Raw genomic sequence first — 23,956 nt, 5'->3', positions numbered from 1 at the left:
GGGGAGATGGATGAAATAGATGATGGGGGTGAAGGAGAGCACTTGTGATGAGCACCAGATGTGTGCAAGTGTTGAGTTGCTATATTGTACACTTGAAACTAATATTACGCTATATGTTAACCAACTGGAATTTAAATAAAAACTTCAAAAATTTAAAAAAAAAAAAACAAAGTCATATATTGGTGTCTGGTATTGGTTAAAATACCATTTGCTGGCCAGAGCCTGTTGATGGTGCACTGTGACTTCAATGGTCCAGGTGCATCTCTCTGAGCCTCAGGTTGCTCTTCTGTAGAATGGGGGCATCAGCCTTGAGGATGTTGGAGTGTCTCCATCCCTCACCTCCTCTGTCCCTCTGTGCCCGCAGGTACTCCTTCCAGGACGAGGAGGACATGTTCATGGTGGTGGACCTGCTCCTGGGCGGGGACCTGCGCTACCACCTGCAGCAGAACGTCCACTTCACCGAGGGGGCAGTGAAGCTGTACATCTGCGAGCTGGCACTGGCCCTGGAGTACCTGCAGAGGTTCCACATCATCCACAGGTGACTGGGCTGCTGGAGGGGTGCCTGGGGATGGAGGCCCGCTGGGCGGCAGCGCGTGGTGGGAGCAGTCTGCCGAGGCACAGGGCATTCTCTTGCTGACATGTGTTAGGAGTGGCAGCACATGGAGCTAAGGAGCGGCAGAACAACGCATTACGCTCCTACGTTCTCAGCAGACAGCCCGCTCCCTTGTCACCTGTGTCGGAGGGGGAACACCCCACTGCGGGGAGACATGGCTGGTGGCTGACCTTGGCGTCTCTTTTCCAGCCTGACCTTGGGAGGCTGGAATGTTCTGTCCCTCCATTCTCAGGATAGAAAGGTCACGTGGTATTCGTTGGGCGCGTGAGGGAATCTACTCTCTTCCTTTCCATACTTTGAGATTAGTGCTGTGCCTCGTGAAGGATCTCTCTCTCTTGGGAAGCTTCAGTCCTGGCCCTGGGCTTTGGTTATAAGCTCTGAATTTCTGCCTCTCCTTCTGGGCCTTTGCTTCTCCCCGCCGTGCATGGCCCTGCACTCCAACCAGGCAGGCAAAGTGAGTCTGTCTGCAGAGGCAGGAGGCCAAGGAGAGGCTTTGGAAAGCTATGGTAGCATGAACAAATTCTTCTTGCTCTTCCCAGAGGAGGGGGCTCGCGTGAGTGGCTCCAGATTTGTTCACCTGCAGTCTCACACTGTGCCTAGCAGCTCTTCTTCTAACTTAGACTGTTTCGGAAGACGTGGTAAAGAAAGTCTTGACTTTCTAGGTAAAGGTGGTAGATTAGGCGCACACACATGCACAGACGTGTACAGTTTGTCCCTCCTGAAAACCCAGTAGAACGACAACAAGAGTATATGAAAAATGACAAACTCCCAAGGATGGGGAAGACTGAAAAGGAGACTACAGAAACATGTGGGGAGGTGGGTCTGAAAGAAGAGGGAGAGTGGTGAATGATTAGTGTCCAAGAACATAAATTCCAGGCTGTCCCTGGGGCGAGCGCTGATGGACGCCAGAGAATCCCCTAACGGTGCAGGAATTGGCCGTAATCAGCATCTTTGGAGGGAAGACAGTAGGTAAAAAAGAGGCTGAAGTAAGGTGAATTGCTTGAAAGTCTTTTAGGAAGTCCTGAGGACCCCAGAGCTGCTTGCCCACTGTGAATAACTCGATGGCTGAATAATCATCTGAGTAACTTCGCCCAAGCAGAACACTAAGGTTTGCTCCCTAGAGATGGTACAATAGCAAGTGTCTGCGCTGAAGGACATCAAGCCTACTTGAGTTGGGGTGCTGTACTGAAAATAGTATACCAACCAGATGCTAAAATACACAGCCCCTCCCCATTCCAGCTGAACTCTGAGAGTGGTGCATCCTGGCCTTCCTCCAGGCAGGACACTGTGATTTCAGTGAGGATGTGACTTCAGTGAGGATGAGCCAAGAGCAAGAGACTGTGGCATCATAGCTTCCCCACCGCCCCTTAGCGTGTAGTTCTCAGCCAACAAGCCCCACTCACTTGCTGGAAGCTGCCAGCCAGTTTACCGATGACCAAGGGTTATCAGACATCCCAGGAAATCTCCTGGCAGAAACAGTGAGATTCAAACAGTCAAATGGAGAAGGGGGGGGGGGGGAAACTTGGAATAAACAGACACTATGCAAGGAGAAGAAAATATCCAAATAACTATGATCAGTATAAAAAGATTTTTGTGATTATAAAATGAGGAACACCATGTTTATTTAAAATTCAGAGAACAAACATCAGAGCTCTTATAAGGTAAAAATATGACAGTAGAAATGAAAAAACTCAAAAGATGTATTAGAAGACAAAGTTGACATCCCTCATATAGTAAAACAGAAAGACGAAGAAAATATGAGAGAAGATATAAGAAAACGCCAGAGCCAATCCAGTAATCCAAGCATCAGGAGAGACAGAAAAGAGAAAACATAGTGGGAGAAATCATCAATGAAATAATTACAGAATGTCTCCAGGACCTGAAACACATGAATTTCCGGATTGAAGTGCCTACTAGAGATACAGTGCAGAGACCAGAAACAGACACCTGTCAAAACAAACCAGATCCCATAAGCTTCCACAGAAGAGCAGCAGGCCATAAAGGCTGAGGAATCAGATTGTTTGGGGTTTGTCAGGTGCTAGAAGGCAGTGGAGATGGGCTAGTCAATCAAGTGTGAGGGTGCACGTTTTCACAAGTTCAAGGTCTCCAAAAAAACATACCTCATGTTCACCTTTTCTCAAGTAACTATCAGAAAAGAGGTGAACTCCATAAAAATGAAGGACTAAATCATGAAGAAGGAAGAGATGGAAGATGGAATTGGGGCTCTAGCAGAGGAGAGAGGCATAGGGAATCTCCAGAATGGTGATGAAGGGAGGTTCGAAGATGTTGGCTGTGCCTGTGGTGTAGGCCCTGACCAGTGCTGTCTGCGTGGATCAGAAGACCCTGGGACAGACTTCTTCAGGAAGCATGGGCTGATGGCATTCTTGATGCATCTGGGTGCCTTGACAGGAAGTTCTTTAGCTGGTGAAGAATCTGAAGTTGAATAACTGAGAAGTTTAGAGAAAAAGCTCAACAAAAAATAACAGACAGTTATTAACCCCAGGGAATGGAAGTGTTGTACAGGACATCATCTGTGTGTAGTAGAGCTCACGACATGAACCAGCTCTGTATAGCATAATCATCATCATGGCAGCCCTGAAAGTCAGTCTAACCAAAAATACAACACTCCGTTGGGGAATGGCAGAATGCAAGGATGAGCGTGTCTCCTGGGGGTTTCGGGGGGGAAAGACGGCTACATCCTCATCTTCCGCAGTGGGAGGCTGATGGATGGAGCCTGAAATGCAAAAGTTATCTCTGTCATTGAGAGAGAAGGAGCTAAACATACCAAAATTGTCACCTGAACGGGATGCACGGAGAGGGAGAGATGGGGAGAAAGTGATAGGGGTTGTTGCTGTATTATAACAAAACTTGCAGAAGTATTGACCCTTTGAATTATATCCATGCATAATTTGAATACAAATAACAAACACAACACAATGAACAAGAACAAGAAGAAGGAAGAGGAAGTTGTAGTTGGGATAGTAGTAATATATAGTGGAAAAGGGGTTGTTTGGTGCAATGCAGACAGTGTTCACTGAGGGCCCGTTGTTCATTCACTCAGTCACTCACCAGGCTTCGCACACAGCTGTTCTGGCTCCGGATTCTGTGTTTGCAAGCACTGTGGGATATTTGTTGAGGAAGGTCACCCCATTTTTTGAAGGTGCTTAAAGGAGCAAGTTCTTTCCCAATCTGTTATACGAATGTCATTCATGAATTATCACAGCCATTTCTGCACTAGTGTGCAATAGATGACCAATTTGCCTAATTTCCCCCAGACACTGAGTCATGTGGACATGGGTGAGACGGATGAGCCAGGGATAGACCGGGCAGACAATGGAACTGTCCCAGGAGAATGTGATGGTTGGAACCACTTTTTTACTTCAGCAAATGTTTTTAAATCACTAGATGTGAGGTCACCTGCCCTCAGATTCCGGATCTACCCTGGAGAAAATGAGCTAGCCAACAATTTAAAATTTCTTAAAAATCCGCTGAGGGGGATTGTCTCACTACTTCTAAAATGGTAGACTTGGCAGAGATTTGAGTCAGCTTTTTTCCCTCCCATATACTTCAATAAATCCCTTTTTCAATGTGTGTTCAGACTTGAAATTATGTGTCATACACACTGTGCATAAGGATATATGATAATGCTATGCAACATGTTTTGTTAATTCAACAGATGAATTTATAAATCTCCCACTCCTTATGTGTCAGAACTCCCGATGCCATATTTTATACAAAGGAATGTTGCTTTTTTCAAAGTAGCCACACTCAAAGGGGCGCCTGGGTGATGTAGTCGGTTAAGCGTCTGACTCCTGGTTTCAGCTCGGGTCATGATCTCAGGTCATGAGATTGAGCTCTGTGTCAGGCTCTGTACTCATTGCTCTCTCTCTCTCTAAAATAAATAAATCTTAAAAAAAAAAAAGAAGTATTGTATGGTGACTAATATAACAGAATAAAATTAAATTAAATTAAAAAAAAAAAGAAGTCTCTGCTGGGGCCCAAAGTCGTGTGCCACGGACATGAAGTTCCTTTGAAATCTCCTGTGTGATGTGAAAAATGTCTTGACATTTTTCATTCCACTCCATTATGTAGTCATGATTCTTTTGATACATAAGATAATACTTTACCTTTCATCAAAAAAAGGGGAAATGAACAATAATGGCTTCTTGGAGTCTCCTCAGTCTGTGGCAGATGCTGTTGCACAATGTCCATCTATTCAGGGAAAATGAGTTGATTTGAAGGAAGCTCGCAGCTCAGGGGAGGCCAGGCCACCAGGAACCTTCTTGCATTTTTAGATACAGTTCAGTCGCATAAATATGAGCCTATAAAGGGCAACCATTTATTCACTGTTTTGAACTGAGCATTGATCTAAATGCTAATCAGAGTGGGTTTGGGGCAGCATTTTCAAGCTTCTTTTGGAGAAAATTTTCACCAGTGGGGTTACTTCTATCAGATTTTGCTTTGAAAATGCCTGAACCGCCCCCCCAGGATGGGTCTTTGACCCCCTTGGGAAGCGCTCTGACTTGTTCTGTACTTTCCTGTGCTTCTGGCCCCGATTTTGCCTGCAGGAGACCCATCAGGTACAGGAGAAACCTCCCAGCTTTGTCTTGGAGTTGTGGGCTGTGAACATACTCAACCCTAACAAAATATCTGCTTACTGTCAAATTTTTGTCAGGATTAATTTTTTTTTTTGTAACCTTTTTACTTTGGGAAAAACCTTCTTATCTTTAGGACCAATAATAGTTTAATCCTGCTGGTTTAACACTAGCAGTCTCCTTTCTTTACTTAGACTAGCCTTATCTGTGCAGCAAGCAACCCTTTTGCTACAGATTATCTAAAGGTATACAAACTCTGATTCGTATAAAGTTTATCATTTTTTGTCACTTTATTGACTACACTGAGAAAATAAAGAAGTGAATCGTTTTTTATTTTTATTTTTTGCTCTGGAGTAAATCCAGATCTTATTTTTTATTTATTTTTTAAGATTTTATTTATTTATTTGACAGAAAAAGAGAAAGAGAGCACAAGCAGGGGGAGCCGCAGAGGGAGAAGGAGAAGCAGGCTTCCCGCTGAGCAGGGAACCCAATGCGGGGCTTGATCCCAGGACCCTGGGATCACCACCTGAGCTGAAGGCAGAAACTTAACTGACTGAGCCACCAGGAGCCCCAGATCTTATTTTTTAACAAATAATATGTGTGTTACAAAGTTCCAAAGATTCAAAGGAATGTGTGTGAAAAATAAATGACAGTTCTCGCATTATTGTGAGCATTTTCACTGATTTGAAGCACATGCTTCAGACTTCCTCTTTCAGTTCACTATTTGTATTTGCCACGGACAATTTCATTTTGAAATGTTAACATGTAAAAAGGCATGTACCCATGAGATTTTTGACATTTTGTGTCTTTGGGTGTGAACAGGATGAGAACAGGAGTCCTTTCTAGGGCAGGGCTTGGAACTGAGCCTTGTTCATATGTACGTGCAGTTAGCATTAAAATGTAGTGGGTAGTCCCCATATTTGGAACATGTAATTGGAAGTTACAAAACAAAAATCAGCGTGCTTGTAGGATGCTACACCCATGATGGCCCTCCACATTTGCTGAGCGCTTTGCATGTGCCTGGCTCTGTTTTAAGTGCTTTGCAGGTGTGACTTCACCTGATCCCAACAGTCAACTGAAGTGGGTTCCATTATCAGCCCCATTTTACAGGTGAGACTACTGGGTCTCATGGAGAAAAGTAACTACCCAGGAGCAAACAGCAGGTGGCCACCCCAAGTCACCAGCCCTCATTGTCTCTGTACTGGTGAACCATGGGAGCCTAGTCCCCTACTCCTATTTACACATAGAATCTGTCCATTACCCAAGCTTTCATGAAGGAAAAAAATCATGTGACTAACTCTTATGGAAAAGCAAAATCCCTAGGCTTTTGCTTGTACATGCAAATAAAACTATATTTTTTTATTATTTTTTATTGTCATGCAAATAAAACTATATTTTAAGTGACAATATTCAACCTCCTCCCTCCTTGAAGTTCTTGGCATTCCCTGACGAGTTGCTTATTTTCCTGTGGTTGGGGACAGCACCAGTTTCCAGTTTGAGTTGCATGAACTGATGGAGATAGAATTTGTGCCCCTTGCTTGGAATGCTTGTGCGTTTATAATTTAAAACAATTTTGGGGGGGTAAATAGACTCACTCTCTTATATTTATGCTTCCTGAATTCTGTAAAGATAAACGGTTTTAACTCCTGATAATTTGGGGAAATTGCCTATGTGCCTTTCCCGGGAAAATGCTTGCAGAATGAGGCTGGGATGATGCTTTTCATTGGCCAATCCCAGCTGATTGGGAAATCAAATTTGTCTAAGCGGTAGGAGTAGAGACTGTGCCAAGTGTCAAAATACGGCTGGGCAGCTTATCTCATGTCTTTGGCAATGGGGGCTTGTCACTCGTGTAATGGCAATGGCAATGTAGGTTAAAGAAGGGAAGAGCCACGATCTTCCTAACCAGTGGCTTTAGTGGCTTTATTTGGAGAAGGGCAGTAAGTATGGGTCTCATCTGATGACCAGTGGAATTTGTGAACAAACTAACCAAACCTCTGACCTAAACTCCCCAAGTGGTGGTACACAGGGAATGAGAGTGTGAGGGAGAGAAACCCAGACTGTGTTCCTGACAGTAGGGTGAGGGGTCAAGGGCACCCCGTGTGTAGGCAGGGGCATGGCCAACCACTCACTGCTGTGAAGGCTGGTGTTGAGAGTTCTCATGTTGTGTTCCCAGTGCAGAGGACCTTGGGCAAGTCCATTACCGCTCTGATTTGAGTTTGTTTCTCTATTAACAAGAGGAGTGATCTCTGTCCACAGGACTCCTGGGGGATTGAACGATGTGGGGCTCACCTTAAACCCAGGGTGATCGCATCTCGAGTTACTTAATGTACTTACATCTTCAAAGACTCTATTGCTGAATAAGGTCACATTCGCCGATACCAGACTTAGAACTTGGACATATCTTTCAGGGAGTGCCGTGTAACCTACCGCAATCACATTCAGCTCCAAGGCTGCTCCTGAATGAAGACTTGCCACTTCCTTGGGTGGTTTCTCTTTTGGGCATTGATATGAGTTCTGTTCATACTTCAATGAGGACTTTTCTCTGGTTGTTTATTGTGTACAGGACACCTGCTTCAGAAGATGCTTTCAGAATTATGTCTTTCCTAATTACCCATTATAGGTCCTGGCACGCAGTAGGTGTTTATAAATGTTTATGCCTTAAATGAGGGATTGAGGCCCGAGGCATTGAAAGGATGTGTCCTGCTAGTGAGTTCTTTCTGTGCTGGCAGGCTCTGAAGTAAATCAAATCTCAGGTTTACATTCATTGAGTTAGTAAGTATTTAATTGGCACTTACTGTGTGCCAGACAGCACAATGGAAGCCCTGATATAGGGGCACCTGGGTGGCTCAGTCGGTTGAGTGGTTGAGGGGTTGAGCATCTTACTCTTGGTTTCGGCTCAAGTCATGATCTCGGGGTCGTGGGCTCCAGCCCCGCGTCGGATTCCATGCTCAGTGCAGAGTCTGCTTGTCCTTCTCCCCCGCCCTGCTCCTCCCCTCACTCTCTCTCTCCCTCTAAAAATGAATAAGTAAAATTAAAAAAAAAAGAAACCCTGATACTTAAGTACGCGGTCCCTTTCTTCAAAACCCAAATGTTTCATAAGTATGCACTGAGCACCTACTGTATGCCTGCCACCTGACTCACAGTTGGGTTAGGGAGACAGACAAATAATGACCATGTCAACCAATGTGGGAAGTGCTTGGTGAGAGCATGTTCAAAGCAGTGCAGAACACAGAGGAGCCAGGATAAAATTTGTCTCTAAGGATCAGCCAGGCTTTTGGGTCATTGATGACGGTATCTAGGCTGGGCTTTGCTTTTGGGAGGAAACGGGCATTTCCTAAAACAAAGCATTCTAGAAAAGTGTTCTCTGGGCAGTCTGAATCTTATTTGCTGGTGGCAGGAACTGTTACAAGCCTTTTGGAAAGATACTTGGGATTAAAAATCAAGTACTTTGTGAATATTCATACAATTTGACCCACTGATTTCACTTCTTGGAATGTATGGTAAGGGTACACTCTGGTCTGCATAAGAGGCTCTATGTGTGAGGATATTTAATACAGCACAGCTTATGATGACCGATAATCCTGAAATAACCCAAAGCAAAGAAATTGGCTTTGTAAACTTGTTATACCTCCTTTTCAGAGACTTTAGACTATGGTACACCCACACGTATAATGCTTCCTATGAAAACTCTGCACTATTAAAAGCAGTTATGGTTAATCTTGAGAGAAAATGATAGCTTATAAAGTTGCATGACCTTGTAAACAAATGTCTTCTTATTGGACAGAAAAGACTCGAAGGAGATTTCTCCGTGTCTTGGCATCGAAGGGAGATGCCACACAAATCCCTTTCCTTCTTTTCTACATTTTGAAATTTTCCGTAATGAGCACCTCATCCTTTTTAATCAAGAAAATCAAAGTGTAAATAACTTTCTCCCTAAAGGGAAGATGTTTCTCAAACATGAACTTTATTTTTTGTTTTATTTTTTAACACAGCAATGTTTTATTTATGTATACATTAATAATCATAGGTATATTCAAAAATACAGTGTAACTTTTTTCTATAGATATTGGTGTATTATTAATGCCGACTAAAATTATCTTATGTTTCATATATATATATATGTTTTTGCAGTTCTTTGTTAAAAAACTACGTAATTGGGGAGAGAGAGTAACTTGGAAGGAAAGAAAAAACATTCAATAAAAATACAGAGCTATAGAAATTACTTTAATATCACACTAAATTTTGGCACTTTGCACTTGGACTCAGCTCTATTCTGTGTCACGTCTCTCAGACCTGAGCATTAGATTGGACTGCCCAGTTTGGAGTCCTGATGCCACCACTTATGCTAGCTGTGAGAGCTCAGAAGAGTTCATCTCATCATGCCTCAGTTTCGTCACTTTTAAAATGGGCTTCTGTGGATATGGATTAAATGATCCATGTTGAACTCCTGGCACAGTGCCTGCCTAGTACCCTCCAAGCCTTTGGTGAGATCCATAATAAAACAATAATGACCAGTAAGCCTAGTATAAAAATGATAAGACCTACTTTTATAGGTCTAAATATCTTCCTGGTCCTTCCCTGCCACCACTGTACCAAGAGTAACCTGCTGGTTCTCATCAGATCCAAGAGGGACCACAGCAGTACCTCTTCGTTACTGTGGTACTGGGGTCACAACAACTAGAAAGAAATCTTCAGATGGAAAAACATGGAAGACATGCAGAAGTGTCATTTAGGGTGGAAATTGCAATTCAATTTCAGGAGTAACTTCGTTATTTCCAGGCACAGAGCTAGGTCTCCATTCTGTTACAGGCCAGCATTTTGAAAATTATGGCTTTGTGATGATATAAAAGTGAGATACAAGAGAATCCAATTTATCCTTTCAAGGGACTCTTCCATCTCCTGGGTGTAAATTGCTCCTGCAATTGGGCAGAGAGTGTTTATGTTGGATAATAAATTTTAGAAATAAGAACCTGGGTCTCAACTTAATGTCAGAGAAACTGGAATGAAATCTGGGAGCAGAATATGAAAGCAGAAAACAAACCTCCAAATGGATCCAATAAATTAGAGGCTGTTCTACAGAAGATGTTCAAAACCAAGACAATGAATGCAGTGTCAGGAAATCGGGTCAGCATTTTTGGAAATGTCAGCACGCGGCAAAAACACGAAGATTATCTGAAGCTTTGTTCCCGTGCTGTTCCCCAGCACTCTGAATGCCTTCCCCACTTAGTATCCTTCATTCATTCCTCAGTCAATAAACAATCCCGGAGATGGGTCAAAGCTTGGGCATTAAGGACAGAAATGTTAAGACAGCAAAACTCTACCCTCAAGAAGCCTCAGTCTTATGGGAGGAGCACAGTGGTTATTGGTAATAATAGCATATTTGGGCCCTGAAAACCATGTGCCAGGATATATGTATGTATGTATGTATGTATACAAACACACACATATATACACATACATATACATATAGTCACACAGTTGCCAGTGTATGTATCTTATTACAATTCAGTGTAGTCCCCCTCTCCTTTTGCAAGGGAGGAAAAGACAGGGCTGGGAAGGATATGAATCATAAGAGAGGTAAGTGGGAACACAATACTCGGAGAGTTCTGAGAAGTGACAGATTGCATATGCTTTATGCCTTGCTTGGGCTTATGGAGGAGATGGGTTTTGAAGTCTGAATGGCATTTTAACAACAGGGACAGATGGTGGAGAGCATGTTTCCATGTTTCCAGGAAGATTTGATACAAGAAAGGGGTTGCCGGGGTGCCTGGGTGGCTCAGTCGTTAAGCGTCTGCCTTCGGCTCAGGTCATGATCCCAGGGTCCTGGGATCGAGCCCCACATCGGGCTCCCTGCTCAGCGGGAAACCTGCTTCTCCCTCTCCCACTTCCCCTGCTTGTGTTCCCTATCTCGCTGTGTCTCTGTCAAATAAATAAATAAAATCTTTAAAAAAAAAAAAAAAGAAAGGGGTTGCCTTACTCATCTCTCCTTTTGCAGGACCTTGAATGCAAGATTATTAAATATGAATTCTAGCTTGTGATAGTTGCCACAAGGATTGTTGAAATAATTCCTTATGGGTACATGGGGGTTTGAGATAAGGAAAGGAGAGAGGAAGGTGGTGTAGAGTTTCCATATTTACAGGTTGGTGCTACCTACGGTGGCACTCCGCATTACTCCCTTGTGCTGGACCTGACAACCTGTGCAATCTTCATAAGCATTGATTCATTCGTTCATTCGTTCATTTGTCTGTCCATCCTTCTCTCTATCCATCCATCTACCCATCCATCATGCATCCATACATCCATCCGTCCGTCAGTCTATCCATGCATCCATGCATCCATCCACTCTGTAGTGACTTACCAAGTACCTACATCATGTTGGGCTGTGGATGCAGCAGTGAACAGTGCACCTGACCTGATCAAGTTTCTGCCTTCTTGGTGCATACTTTCTAATGGACAGAGTCAGACAACAAACAAACAACATGTATGTAATATGTCAGAGGATGACAAGTGCTCTCAAATTCTGTGGCAACATGGAGTGAACCACGGGGGTGGGGGGACTGGCTTGTTTCTGCTTTACTGGGATTGGTCAGAGAAAGACCTCTCTGATCCGGAGACATGTGAGCAGGGAACTGGAGGAAGTGAGGGGTGAGATGTGGCAATCCTGGGGTACCCTGTTGAGGCAGCAGCATGGAGACCCTGAGATGGGAGTGTTCTTGGTGTGTCTCAGGAACAGCGAGGAGACCGACATGACTGGAGCAGTGTGAGCACCAGGGAGAGTGGTGGAGGTGAGGCCAGGGGGAGAGGTGAAACAGAGGGTAATAGGGATTTATTGGCTTCAGTTTTTATCCTGAGAGAGTGGAAAGCTATTGCTGGGCTTTGAACAGAGCAGTGACACGATTTGATCTATGCTTTCAATAGAGGTGGGCGCTGGCTGTTCTGTACAGGATCATTCTGGCTGCTGTGTGGGAAATGGACTGGCGGGGGGCAGCCTTCCCTGCTACAGATGAAGAGAATAGAGAAACATGTTGATGGAGGCTCAGATAACCTGTCCTAATACCTCTGTTGGCCAAACCAACCACAGTTCAGTTACCTGGAAAGAGAGACTCAGAGAACACTCGTGTGTCCATTTGACAAATTCTCCTTCGAGATGCCAGATCCAGTGCTGTGTTCTGGGGTAACAGAACTGGGGCAGGACCACGCCAGTTCTCAAAGTACTTCGTGCCCAGTGCAGGGAAGATCCATATGCTCACGAATTACAATAAAACAAGGCCGAGAGCTCCCCGTGCTTTGCAAGATGAAACCCTAATTTGGGGGCAATGTCCCTGTGGGCCCACCCTGGGGAGGGGGTGCCAGGTGAAGTCTTTCAGGCTTTCTTCTGTAGCCCATGGGGAGATGAATAGTGCCCTCAAGGAAGATGCATGCAACAGCTACACACATCAGACCTTTGAAGAGACAGAGGTTTAGGTCAGGGAGGCCCGTGGGGACGTGGCTACAAATGTTAAAGTCATGTGATACTTAGTAAAAGGAAAACATGAAACCCGTTTTTCCAGTTCGCAGGATACTAGCCATTAGAATGAACCGCTGGTACTCACGCCAATGAGATGCTTCTTTTCACCACCATGGAAGGCACGTGCAAATTATTAAATGTTTTGATGCAGGAACCAAATTTTTCTTTACAGTAGTAAATAAACGTCCTTTTAACAAAAGAGATTTCATCACCATCAAGATACGTGGGGCACTGTTAATTATTTTTTAGAAGAGCAATAAAAATTGTATATTGCAGGAGGAACTTTCAGAGCTGAAAGCAGAAATTTTTACATGTATTCCTTGACTTCAGGTTGGCATTGCAGACGTGAAGGCGCAAACAAATCATAGGCAGTCAGTGAAGCCCCAGGAATCGAATGAATGAATTTAAGCCCTAATGCACTCACGATCTGTTTGCAAATTGGCAGGTACTCTCATCGTGGGAACCACCCCTCCCCAAATCTCCTCTCTTACTCCCATGTTCACTGAGGTTCAAAATCCTGGTTCACCTTTCTGCCTCCAACCATTACCATCATTCGCTTGGACTAATTCATTGACCTTTGAGTGGGTCAGGATGCGGGCAGAAAATAGAAACCACCTTGAGTATCTCACCCAGAGGGAACTTAGTACAGAGAGTTAGTGACATAGATGTATTTCTTCTATATTGAGGAGCAAATGGATGAGGCAACATGGAGATTAGCAGCAGCAAGAAGATGCATGCCCTGGAGCTGGAGGGACGCGGAGACAGGGGAGTAGGGAAGATGCTGTCATGGAGCTCTGGAGCCAGGTCCCTACAGCCACTGGACCCTCAGAGGACCTGGTTAGTGAGAGTTGGAGCTGAGCAGTACCATAGAGGCAGGGACCGTGTGCCACATCCCGAAATGACAACACAGAGAGAGGCAGCCCTGCCAGGGTCACTGCCCAGAGAAATATCCTGGCTTCTCCCCACTCCCACTCTCATCTTCCACCCCACCAGGCAGATTTCCCTAGAACATCGTTGTTATGATGTCACTTCCAAATCAAGTATTGTCTTCTCCGTGATGGCTACCACGACTTCGGAGGGAAGCACACTGGAGCTCCGTGTTTCACCCTCTCTGCTACCGGAGTATCTTGTACAGAGCTCCACTGCCAAGTTGATGTCTTTCACCCACTTGGTTTCTGTCCCCACAAGCTTGGAACCATGTTTGCATTATTAATGCAGCCCCTAACTCAGTGCCTGACTACCAAGAATGTGTGACTGATGACCATGGACTGCCTTAATAAGATTATACATGTTTTTCCACCAAAACGAAACAAAACAAAAATAACACTAGAACTGATAAATGAACCGAATAAAGTCACAAGTTACAAAATTAATATATAGAAATGTATTGCATTTCTATACACTAAAATAAATTAGTAGCAGAAAGAGAAATTAAGAAAACAATCTCACTTACAATTACACCAAAAATAATAAAATATAAAAATAATGAAATAAACTTAAGCAAGGAGATGAAAGACCTGTACTCTGAAAACTATAAAACATTGATGAAAGAAATTGAAGATGACACAAATAAATGGACACTCCCTACTCATGGATTGGAAGAACCAATTAATATTAAAATGTTTATACTACCCAAAACAATCTACAGTTTTAATGCAGTCCCTATCAAAATACCATAGCATTTTTCACAGAATTAGAACAAATAATCCTAAAATTTGTAGAGACCCACAGAAGACCCTGAATAATCCAAGCAATCTTAAAAAAGAGTAACAAAGCTGGAGGTATCATGATCCTCAATTTCAAGACAGACTACAAAGCTGTAGTAATCAAAACAGTATGGTACTGGCACAAAAATAGACACATAGATCAATGGAAGAGGGATCCACAATTATATGGTCAATTAATCTATGACAAAGGAGGCAAGAATATACAGTGGGGGGAAAGACAGTTCCTTTAACAAATGGTGCTGGGAAAACTAAGGCTACTTACAAAAGAATGAAAGTGGACCGCTTTCTTTCACCATGCACAAAAATAAACTTAAAATGGATTAAAGACCTAAATGTGAGACCTGAAACCATAAAAATTCTAGAAGAAAACATAGGCAATCATTTCTTTGACATCGGCCATAGAAACATTTTCCTAGATATGTCTCCTGAGGCAAGGGAAACATAAGCAAAATTAAACTACTGGTACTACACCAAAATAAAAAAGCTTTTGCACAGTGAAGGAAACCATGAACAAAACAAAAAGGCAATCTACTGAATGGGAGAAGATATTTGCAAGTGATAGACCCAATAAGGGGTTAATACCCAAAATATATTCAGAACTTATAACTGAACACCAAAGCAAACAAATAATTTGGATAAAAAATGGATAGAGGACCTGGATAGACATTTTTTCAAAGAAGACATACAAATGGCCAACAGACACATGAAAAGATGCTCAACATCTGTAATCATCAGGGAAATGCAAATGAAAAACACAATGAGATACCACCTCACACCTGTCAGAATGGCTAAAATCAAAAACACAAGAATTAACAAGTATTAGCAAGGTTGTGGAGAAGAAGCCTGGTGCGCTGTTGGTGGGTATGTAAATTGGTGCAGCCACTGTGGAAAACAGTATGGAGATTCCTCAAAAAATTAAAAATAGAATACCATATGATCCAGTAATATCACAACTGAGCTTACCCAAAGAAAACAAAGAAAGCACTAATTCAAAAAGATATAGGCACCCCTATGTTTATTGCAGCATTATTTACAATAGCCAAGATATGGAAGCAGCCAAAGTGTTCATCAATAGATGAATGGATGAAGAAGATGTGGTGTATATATACAATGGAATATTACTCAGCCATAAAAATGAATGAAATCTTGCCATTTGTGGGATGCCTGGGTGGCTCATTTGGTTAAGTGTCTGCCTTGGGCTCAGGTCATGATCTCAGGGTCCTGGGATTGAGCCCTGCATCAGGCTCCCTGCTCACCAGGAAGTCTGCTTCTCTTTCTCCCTCTGCCCCTCCCCCAACTCGTGCTCGCTCGCTCTCTCTCAAATAAATAAAATCTTAAATTAAAAAAATCTTGCCATTTGCAACAACATGGATGGACCTTGAGGGTATAATGAATAGTGAAATAAAATAAGTCAGAGAAAGACAAATACCATATGATTTCATGCATATATGGAATCTAAGAAATAAAACAAAGGAAAAAAAGACAAACAAACAAACAAAACCAGACTCTTAAATACAAAAAACAAACTAGTGGTTACCAGAAGGGGGGTGGGAGGGGTAAGTGAAGAAGGTGAAGGGGATGAAGAGTACACTTACCATGATGAGCACTGAGAAATATGTAGAATTGTTAAATCGTTATATTGTACACCTGAAACTAATGTGACACTTTATGTTAACTATACTTGGATTTAAAAATATACATCTTTTATATAAACACATACTTTACATAACTGTTTTGATAGTTTGAAATTTAGCTTTAGAGAGTCTTGTCTTATTTCATATAATTCAATCCACGATTCTTTAGCTTGAGCTACTTGTTATGGTTCCACTTATTTTGCAGAAGAGGAAAACAGAGGTTCAGAGACAGGCTACGACTCATCAAGGCCACAGGGTTAGCCAGGGCTGGAAGAATGTCCTGTCGCTTGTGTGCTGGCTCAGAGTCCAAGGCCTCGGTGATGTGTCTCTTGTGGGTTCGGGCAGCCTTTGCACATTAAAGACATACTCCAGCCTTGGTGCTAGCTCAGGTTCTGTGCCTGGCATTACCTCTTGCCTCTTTTAGAAATTACAAGGTTTATCAAAGGTTGGGGCTTTTAGGCCAACACAGAATGACTTCTAGTCCAGGGCTACGAAGAAGAAACCATCCAGAGCAAAGCTGCCACAGTAGGGCCAGTTAGATGTGCAGAAAAGCACTGGGCCAACCTCTCTCTTGTGACTGTTCCTTTGTTTCCTTTATTGATCGATGTGCTCACTAATTGTGACACATGTTCCATCACCTATGAAGCTCTTGAGGTATGAGAGACATTCCTTTGAAGTGTTTACTCCATTATTTAACATAGAAAAATTTCAATATTCATTGCTAATTAAATAATCTTAGTTACTGAAGAGGAAAACTGCCTCCTGGCATAATTCAGAAATTATCAGTTTCGAAATATGTGTCCTTCTTTCTCCACCCCCACTCAGTAAGTGGAAGTTCTCACAATATTTGCATGAATGAATGAATGAAAGATACCCTGACTCATCTCCCTGCTGGAGATGTCTTTTTAAAACAAAATAGGACTGTATCACTTTGCTTCTCAAAATCACTCACCGACTCCCCATTGCCTTCAGAGTAAAAAGCCTGAATGCCTTATCACTGTCATTACGATTCAACCCTTGATTCTTATTTTGCCACTAGTCCCATTAAGCTGCTAAGGTAAGGCAATTTGTCAAAGCTGTTTTGATGAATTCACAGTAATAGAAGCCCAAATCCAACCAGTCTGAGAAAAAAGGAAATTTGATCTAAAAATTCTGGAGGTTCAACAAAATCATCTGATATTCTTGAGGCTCTGTCTCAAAGAGAGAGGGAGGGAGAGAGAGAGAGCTCTTGCTTTGTAGGTCTCTGCTAACTTCATTTGGCAAATTGGCTCTTTTCAGGGGGCCAGAACATGGCTACCAAAACCCCACACTGCCATTTGCCCAGCTGGACCACCACAGTGAAAGTGGGTCTTCTCTTTCACCAAATTCATATATCAGTCCCAGAGAAGTTTCTGATAGTTCTGCTTGAGTATTATGACTATCCCAGAGAAACCTCTGATTGGTTCTGCTTGAGTCATATGACTGTCCCAGAGAAACCTCTGATTGGTTCTGCTTGAGTCATATGACTGTCCCAGAGACACCTCTGATTGGTTGTGCTCAAGTCACATGACTATCTCTACATAATTCCTGTAGCCAGAGGGATGGAATATTCTAATTCATCCAACCTGAACCATGCATCCACTCCTCTGAGTTCCATGGGCAGCCCCTCTGGGACCACAGTGAGAGGGGAGGCAGTTCCCCAAAGGAACCAGAGAAGATGCAGGAAGCTGTGCTAAGCAGAAAACACACGGTACTCCGTCCACACCTACACATAGACTTTTAGGACTCCACATGCTCACAGTATTCTCTCAGCCCAAATGCCTCTCTTCTATGAACTCTTCCTGGAAAAAAAAAATACTGCCTCCTCTGGGAAGCCTTCCCAAATTCTTCTGAACAGCATAATTATTTCCCACTTCTGTGTTTACACCGAACTTTTGCATATTTCTTTCATAGAAATGACTTATTTACATATCTGCCTCCTCCACCAGACTGTGGGTTTAGTTTGAACCCTTTTATGTAGCTTGCTCCCTTCAGGGTATACCACAGTGCCTGGCATGAAGTAGGTTCTAGATATATCTAGAAAGATTGAAGGAATTGAACAGTAAGAGCCTCTAAGATTTCTCTCAGTTAAACCCTAAATATAACCTATTTTCATTCTTATTTTAAAATTCCTTATGTGTCTGCACCATTCATCTTGTTCATCTGCATTCTTAAAAAGCTGCATACAAAGTAACATTCTATTTTATACAGTGAAATTAGATGCTGGGCTGGAGAAGAGATCTTCATGTTTGAAAACCTTCCACCTCATCAACTGCATGAAAATACAGAGAATTCCTATTGAGGGTGCCAGCAGGTGGTATTCTTAATGTTTTAACACACATGTTCCTTGGGAGTATTAGGTAACTTGGGAGCTTGTCTTCAATGTTGATATTACTCATTTTTCAAAAGAGACTGATTAGTGAGTCACTGGGGAAGAGGAAGTTATTAAGAGTGAGGGAGTATGAGTGTGTGTGTGTGTGTGTGTGTGTGTGTGTACCTGTGTGTGTATCTGTGCTCACTGAAAGGTGTGTTGCTGCACATCACACCTCTAATGGCGTGGAATTTCAAAGGGCAGCGTTAGATGTCTTGATTTAGAGCTTGCAACTCTGCAATATTCATGCTCATCCCTGTTTACTGATGTGTGTTAAGACTTTATGGGCAACTCACAGTTGTACCACCATGGACATATTCTCCTGCTGTGTATTTAGTTCTGTAAGATGTATGCATACCCCAAATCTACTTCCAGAGGAGCCTGGGGGACTGATAAATGGAAAGAGAACACAAGAGGCCATGAGCAGGGGATCCAGCCTCAGGGGCTGAACCCAGTGGTGCACTCCAAGGAAAACTGCTTCAATCCCGAGCCTTGATCCAGTTCTCTTCCTCAAAAATGGGGTCAGTACTGGTAACCCCATGGTTGATGTGAGGATTAAAGAGATAACGTTCACACAGGTCAAGGCTGCGGCTTGTCCTGCCAGTCACTTGATCCAGCTGTTGAGTGTCCACACCTCTTACCTTCCTGAAGGCTTTGACAGGCAGATAAAGTAAAGCAGAATGAAGTATTTCGTAAATAAAACTGAATCTGGAGGTTGTTCTTCCAGTCTCCCACTGAGTCATAGGAACAAGTTCATCAATCTCTTCAACCCTTATTTCCCTCATCTTTAAAGTGGGGTGAGTATATGTCAGTCCCGGCTGGTGGTGGAAAGGAGGGGAAACAATGCATGAGAAGATGCTCAGTGCCTGGGAGGTGCCAAAGCATTGTGTGCAGGGAAAGGAGACTCGCACGTCAGTCCCACTAAAGGGAACAAGAGGCGCGACTGGCCCCGTCCCCAGGTGCAGGTGACAAATCAAATGGCATCAGTCATACCTGATTTCCTGGTGGCCTCTTGTAGTGTTGTTGTGTTGTTGTTGTTGTTGTTGTTTTTAAGATTTTATTTATTTGTCAGAGAGAGAGAGTGCACAAGCAGGGGGAGCAGCAGGCAGAGGGAGAAGCAGACACCCCTCTGAGCAGGGAGCCTGATGGGGGGCTTGATCCTAGGACCCCGGGATCATGACCTGAGCAAAGGCAGATGCTTAGCCAACTGAGCCAGCCAGGCGTCCTCTCTTGTAGTGTTTTGCATTGAGTAGAAACCCCTGGCATTTTACACAGATGGACTTGGGTCCAGATCCCACCCATGCCTTTATTGGAGTTGATGCCAGTTTCCTGGACTACTAAATTTGGAAGGCAGATTGCAGTGAGCAGTACGGAGAGTGCTCCTGGTGCACCATAGGGGTCTAGTAACTGTGTCACATATGCCATCTCATTAATCCTCATGCCCACCAGGTCTGTTGGGCATTAGTGCCACTCCTCTCCCATGAGGAGCCATGAGCATGGAGGCTCAGGGAGAGTAAATAGCTTGTGGGAGGTGATGAGGCTAATTTAAGTGGTGGAAGGATTTTAAGCCCTTATCTGCCGATTTCAGTGCAGGGACACTGCCCTTCCCCTTCACTCCACGTTTAATTGTAATTTCAGAAGAAAAAAAGGAAAACACCCTTATCATCTGGAAATTATTCACATTTCTCCCTAGAACTAAACTAAAAAGAGGAATGTAATATGTGGGCTTTTTATAAGACATTGAAGATGCTTTTTTGTCAATGACCATTGAAAGGTCCATGATTCAGAAATGCTCCAAGGAAGCTCCAGGATAGCTCTTTATGCCTTTCCATTTATCAAATGGAAGATGCTTACACTGTGTGATCCCAGAGGCCAGAAGTGGAACAAGAGGGTGAACATGGCAAGAGGCTGGTTGGATTCTCCATCACATAAAGAAGGATTTGGAGCTGTCCAGCCCTGTGCCCAACAGCCTCACCAGGCAGTAGGTATGTAGTTGGCTTCTGACCCCATTTCACTGACCCCTCCAGGGCTGGAGGACCACTGAGTAGGATTCTGGAGAGAGGGTGCATACAGGGATAGAGCACTGGGCTGGAGGGCTGGCAGCTCCCTTGTACCAATGGTGAAATGCCTGCTGACTTGTCCATACCCACACACTGTAGCCCCATGAGGCTGCTGCATTTGTCCAAGTACAAGTCAACTTTAGGAGGGAAACGTGAGCATAGCCAGTTTCTTATGTTATCTTGGCTTATTGGGCTATTTAAATCAAATAGTTTTTATTGTTCTCGAATCTTTCCCCATCTGTGCTATGGTGAATGTCCTTTCTCTGTTGGATAGCAGATTCTATTTGGGGCAAATTCCATTACATCCCAGGAAAGGTTGACAACTGAAGTCCAATCTAGAGTTGAAAACTCTAATCTCATGTAAGATTCAGAGCTGCGCCCTCCCCAGTCACTGCAGGTGTGGCTAAAGGACACCCAGGTGGGAAGGGGCTTAGCTGCTCGGTCCTTTGTTTTCCCTCCCTCCCCTGGAATGTGAGTGTAGGGGGACTGGTCTGCCTCTGACATACCCACCCCCAATTCCTCTCCTGGGTCTCCAGTGTGTTGGATCAAAGAAGATGAAAAGAGACTTATATAACCAACCATGTTCATTCTTTTGCTGTTGACTGACCGGCCACTGACTCTCTATCTTACTAGTAATAACAGCACACTCACCACTGGTTGGTTCTGGTTCAAACGGCTTTGCATTTGATGACTCACTTAATCCTCACAATCTCCCCTGAGCTAGATCTATTACTGTTCCCAGTTACAAATAAGGAACTCAGGCAAGAGGCCCAGTAACATGCCCAAAGTCAAACAGGGGGTGAGCTCAGGTAATCTTGGTGACAGGTGGCATTGTCTCTCATGGGGCATGAGTGAGTTCTTAAGAGCACCTGGCAGGGACTCCCTGACATGGGAGTTTTAGAGCACACCCTTCTCCTTCCACTGCTGCTCAGTTCCTGTCCTCAGAAGAACATCCCAAAACTCGGTGCTGGTATCCCCTTGCCTGGGGACATGCCACAGGAGATTCATGCATGCTTACTGTGCCAGTTGCTGGGGGTAGGGGAAGGACACTGCCCTAGTGCTGTCCCTTTCCTCTTCCCTGCTGTGACAAAGATGGTGAAAGGCCCATGGTATAGAACCATAGCTGGGCATGTGGCTACCCGAACAAACATGGCACCTGTCTCCTTGCATTAGCTGTGATTACGTGACTGGGTGCTAGCCAACCAAGATACATGAGCAGAAATATCAAAAGGCATCTTCCAGGATTCTTAAGACCCAGATGACACTCTTTGCCTGTTCTTGCACCTTTCCTCCCTCTTACTGCTTGGATGGAGATATGCTGCCTGGAGCTCCGTCCTAGGGGGTAGAAATCCACACCCTAAGGATGACAGACTGGGGAGCTGGAAGGAACCTGGTTCCCCAAAGACTTCATGGTACCCAGCTCCTGTGCCAGCTCTGCATTGCCTACCTCTGGATTTCTGCAGGGGAGACAAATTTTTTTGCCATAATTATCTACAGGCCAAACCTAAATGTGGCTAATCTATGTCCCTCACTGTTATTCTTTCTTCTCCTGCTCAGATCAGCACAGGGGAAGACAGCAGGCCAACTGCTGGGCAGATGTGCAGTCAGCAGAGAGAATGCTATTCATCAGTTCTTGCAGGCAGCTCTCTTCTCTACTTGTGGGTCTCTCAGCCCCTCTCTTGGCTTCAGAGGTGGGGGGCACAGCTGGCGTGTTGTGCCCAATGACTCCCACTCTCTGCTCTCTCTGGTTGCTTTATGTGACGGTTTGGTGAAAGGCCAATGGCTATTGGTGATCAGACCAATTGTGCCAACCCTTAGCAAGTCCACTCCTTAGGCCCAGTGGCCAGTTCTCAGGCAGCATGAAGATCTCAATCCAGATCCCATCAGGGGCATTCCCCGGATATGCACCAAGATTAATTGCCTATGTAGCTGTGAACCAGCACATTAAGTAGGTTTGTGTTAAGCAGTTCACTGGTGGTGGTTCTTCTGGGCGTCTTCTCCCTCACTGGGGTACTGTCATGGCTGACTCAGCACCTGCCACATGGGAGGCATGCCATGTTTTTGGAGGAATGAACAAATGAATGAATGAACCCTTTGGAACCCCTCAGAGAGAGTTAAATCCTAAAGAGTGACTGGAGACATCTGTGGGATGAGGAGAGTGAGTCAGAGATTTGTTTACACTTCTGGGGTGAGAAACAACCTTTTATTCAAGCAAAGGGGACCCTGAAACTCAAGTCCAGAGTTCAGTGTGTGCAAACAACTTCTGAGCTTGGATTCCTACCTGAAGAGGCAGGTGCCACAGGGCAAAGTCACCGGATGGCTGCCATAGAACCTGGATGGGAGCCCTGGAGACACCACTTACTGGCCATGGGGCCTCAGGTGAGGTGTTCACCTCTGTGAAAGAATAGATTGTCCTGACACTTGTGAAAACGGTAAAGGAGACTCTATTCAGATCTATTGCAAGGGGCCAAGGCGATAGAGAAGAAAGATTAGACTTAACTCCAAATACAGCAAGGACAAGTGGGGATTTCTAGCCAAGGAGAAGAGTGGAAGATCGGGGATGAAAATGTACTAAGAGGAGACCTTACACACAGAGAGATTCTGTCTAAACCGACTCAACAGGATTCTCATTGAAGGCAGAAAAGCATGATCAGGTATCAGAAGTGGGAGAGGAAGAGTTTTATCAGATATCAAGGATGGGGGTTCTTGATAAACTGGCTCAGCAGAATTCGTGCTGAAATAGGACTCCACAAACCACAGACAGGGCCCCAGGACAAGGTCTGGTCCAAAAGGGGGGTTGAGGAGCCCATCAACATGAGAGTCTTTGTCACTCTTGGGCTGACCCTTGTCTTATGGCCTTCACATGGCTGCTGTGACAATACCACGAGGTGGGGCAGCAGATGGGAAAGAGGAGGCTGGATTCCAGCCCTTAGGTCAGAGGGGCTTTGTTATAACGACTGAGCCCCACCATTGTGCCATGAAAGCAGTCATAGACCATATGTCAGCTAGTGGATGTGACTGCATTCCAATAAACCTTTATTTGCAAAAAACAGAATTTTTGCCCAAAATGTAGGTTGATGACCCCATCTAGAGAGGGAGGGGAGCCTTTCTAATTAATACAAAAGTGTTATATAGGCTAGTGGTGCAGTGTTCGTAGGGCCTTTACTCTATTCCCCCACGTTATCATTACTATTAGTATTTATTTCATAATCCAGTACTAATGTATGTATAGTATCAATCACTTTACAAACCCTTTTGGAATAAAGTGGATGTAAATTTTTTGGAACACATTTTCTGTGTGACCCTCCCAAGATTCTGATCTATGGGACTTGAGACAGGGAGAGGAGAGAGGGGCGGTGTCCCAAGAGGTGACAGTACCCCATAGGGATGGGAGCATCTCCATGCAGAACATAGACAGGTGATAATAGAGA

The 23,956-nt window shown here is 44.0% G+C and overlaps 1 protein-coding gene across 4 annotated transcripts in view; it reads left to right on the top strand.

The window, feature by feature from the left end:
- Positions 1-23,956, top strand: part of STK32B (serine/threonine kinase 32B) — a 409,845-nt gene that overhangs the window by 284,536 nt on the left and 101,353 nt on the right. For all 4 annotated transcript variants that reach the window (XM_027597377.2, XM_027597375.2, XM_027597376.2 and 1 more), the window contains exon 4: positions 365-538. In XM_027597377.2, the coding sequence (XP_027453178.1) occupies positions 365-538 (174 nt within the window). The remainder of the gene's footprint in view (positions 1-364; positions 539-23,956) is intronic.

This window comes from Zalophus californianus, chromosome 2, assembly GCF_009762305.2.
Source record: "Zalophus californianus isolate mZalCal1 chromosome 2, mZalCal1.pri.v2, whole genome shotgun sequence".
NCBI classification, from domain to species: Eukaryota; Metazoa; Chordata; class Mammalia; order Carnivora; family Otariidae; genus Zalophus; species Zalophus californianus.
The sequence above is the reverse complement of the archived record's forward strand: the minus strand, read 5'-3'. Positions and strand labels throughout refer to the sequence as shown.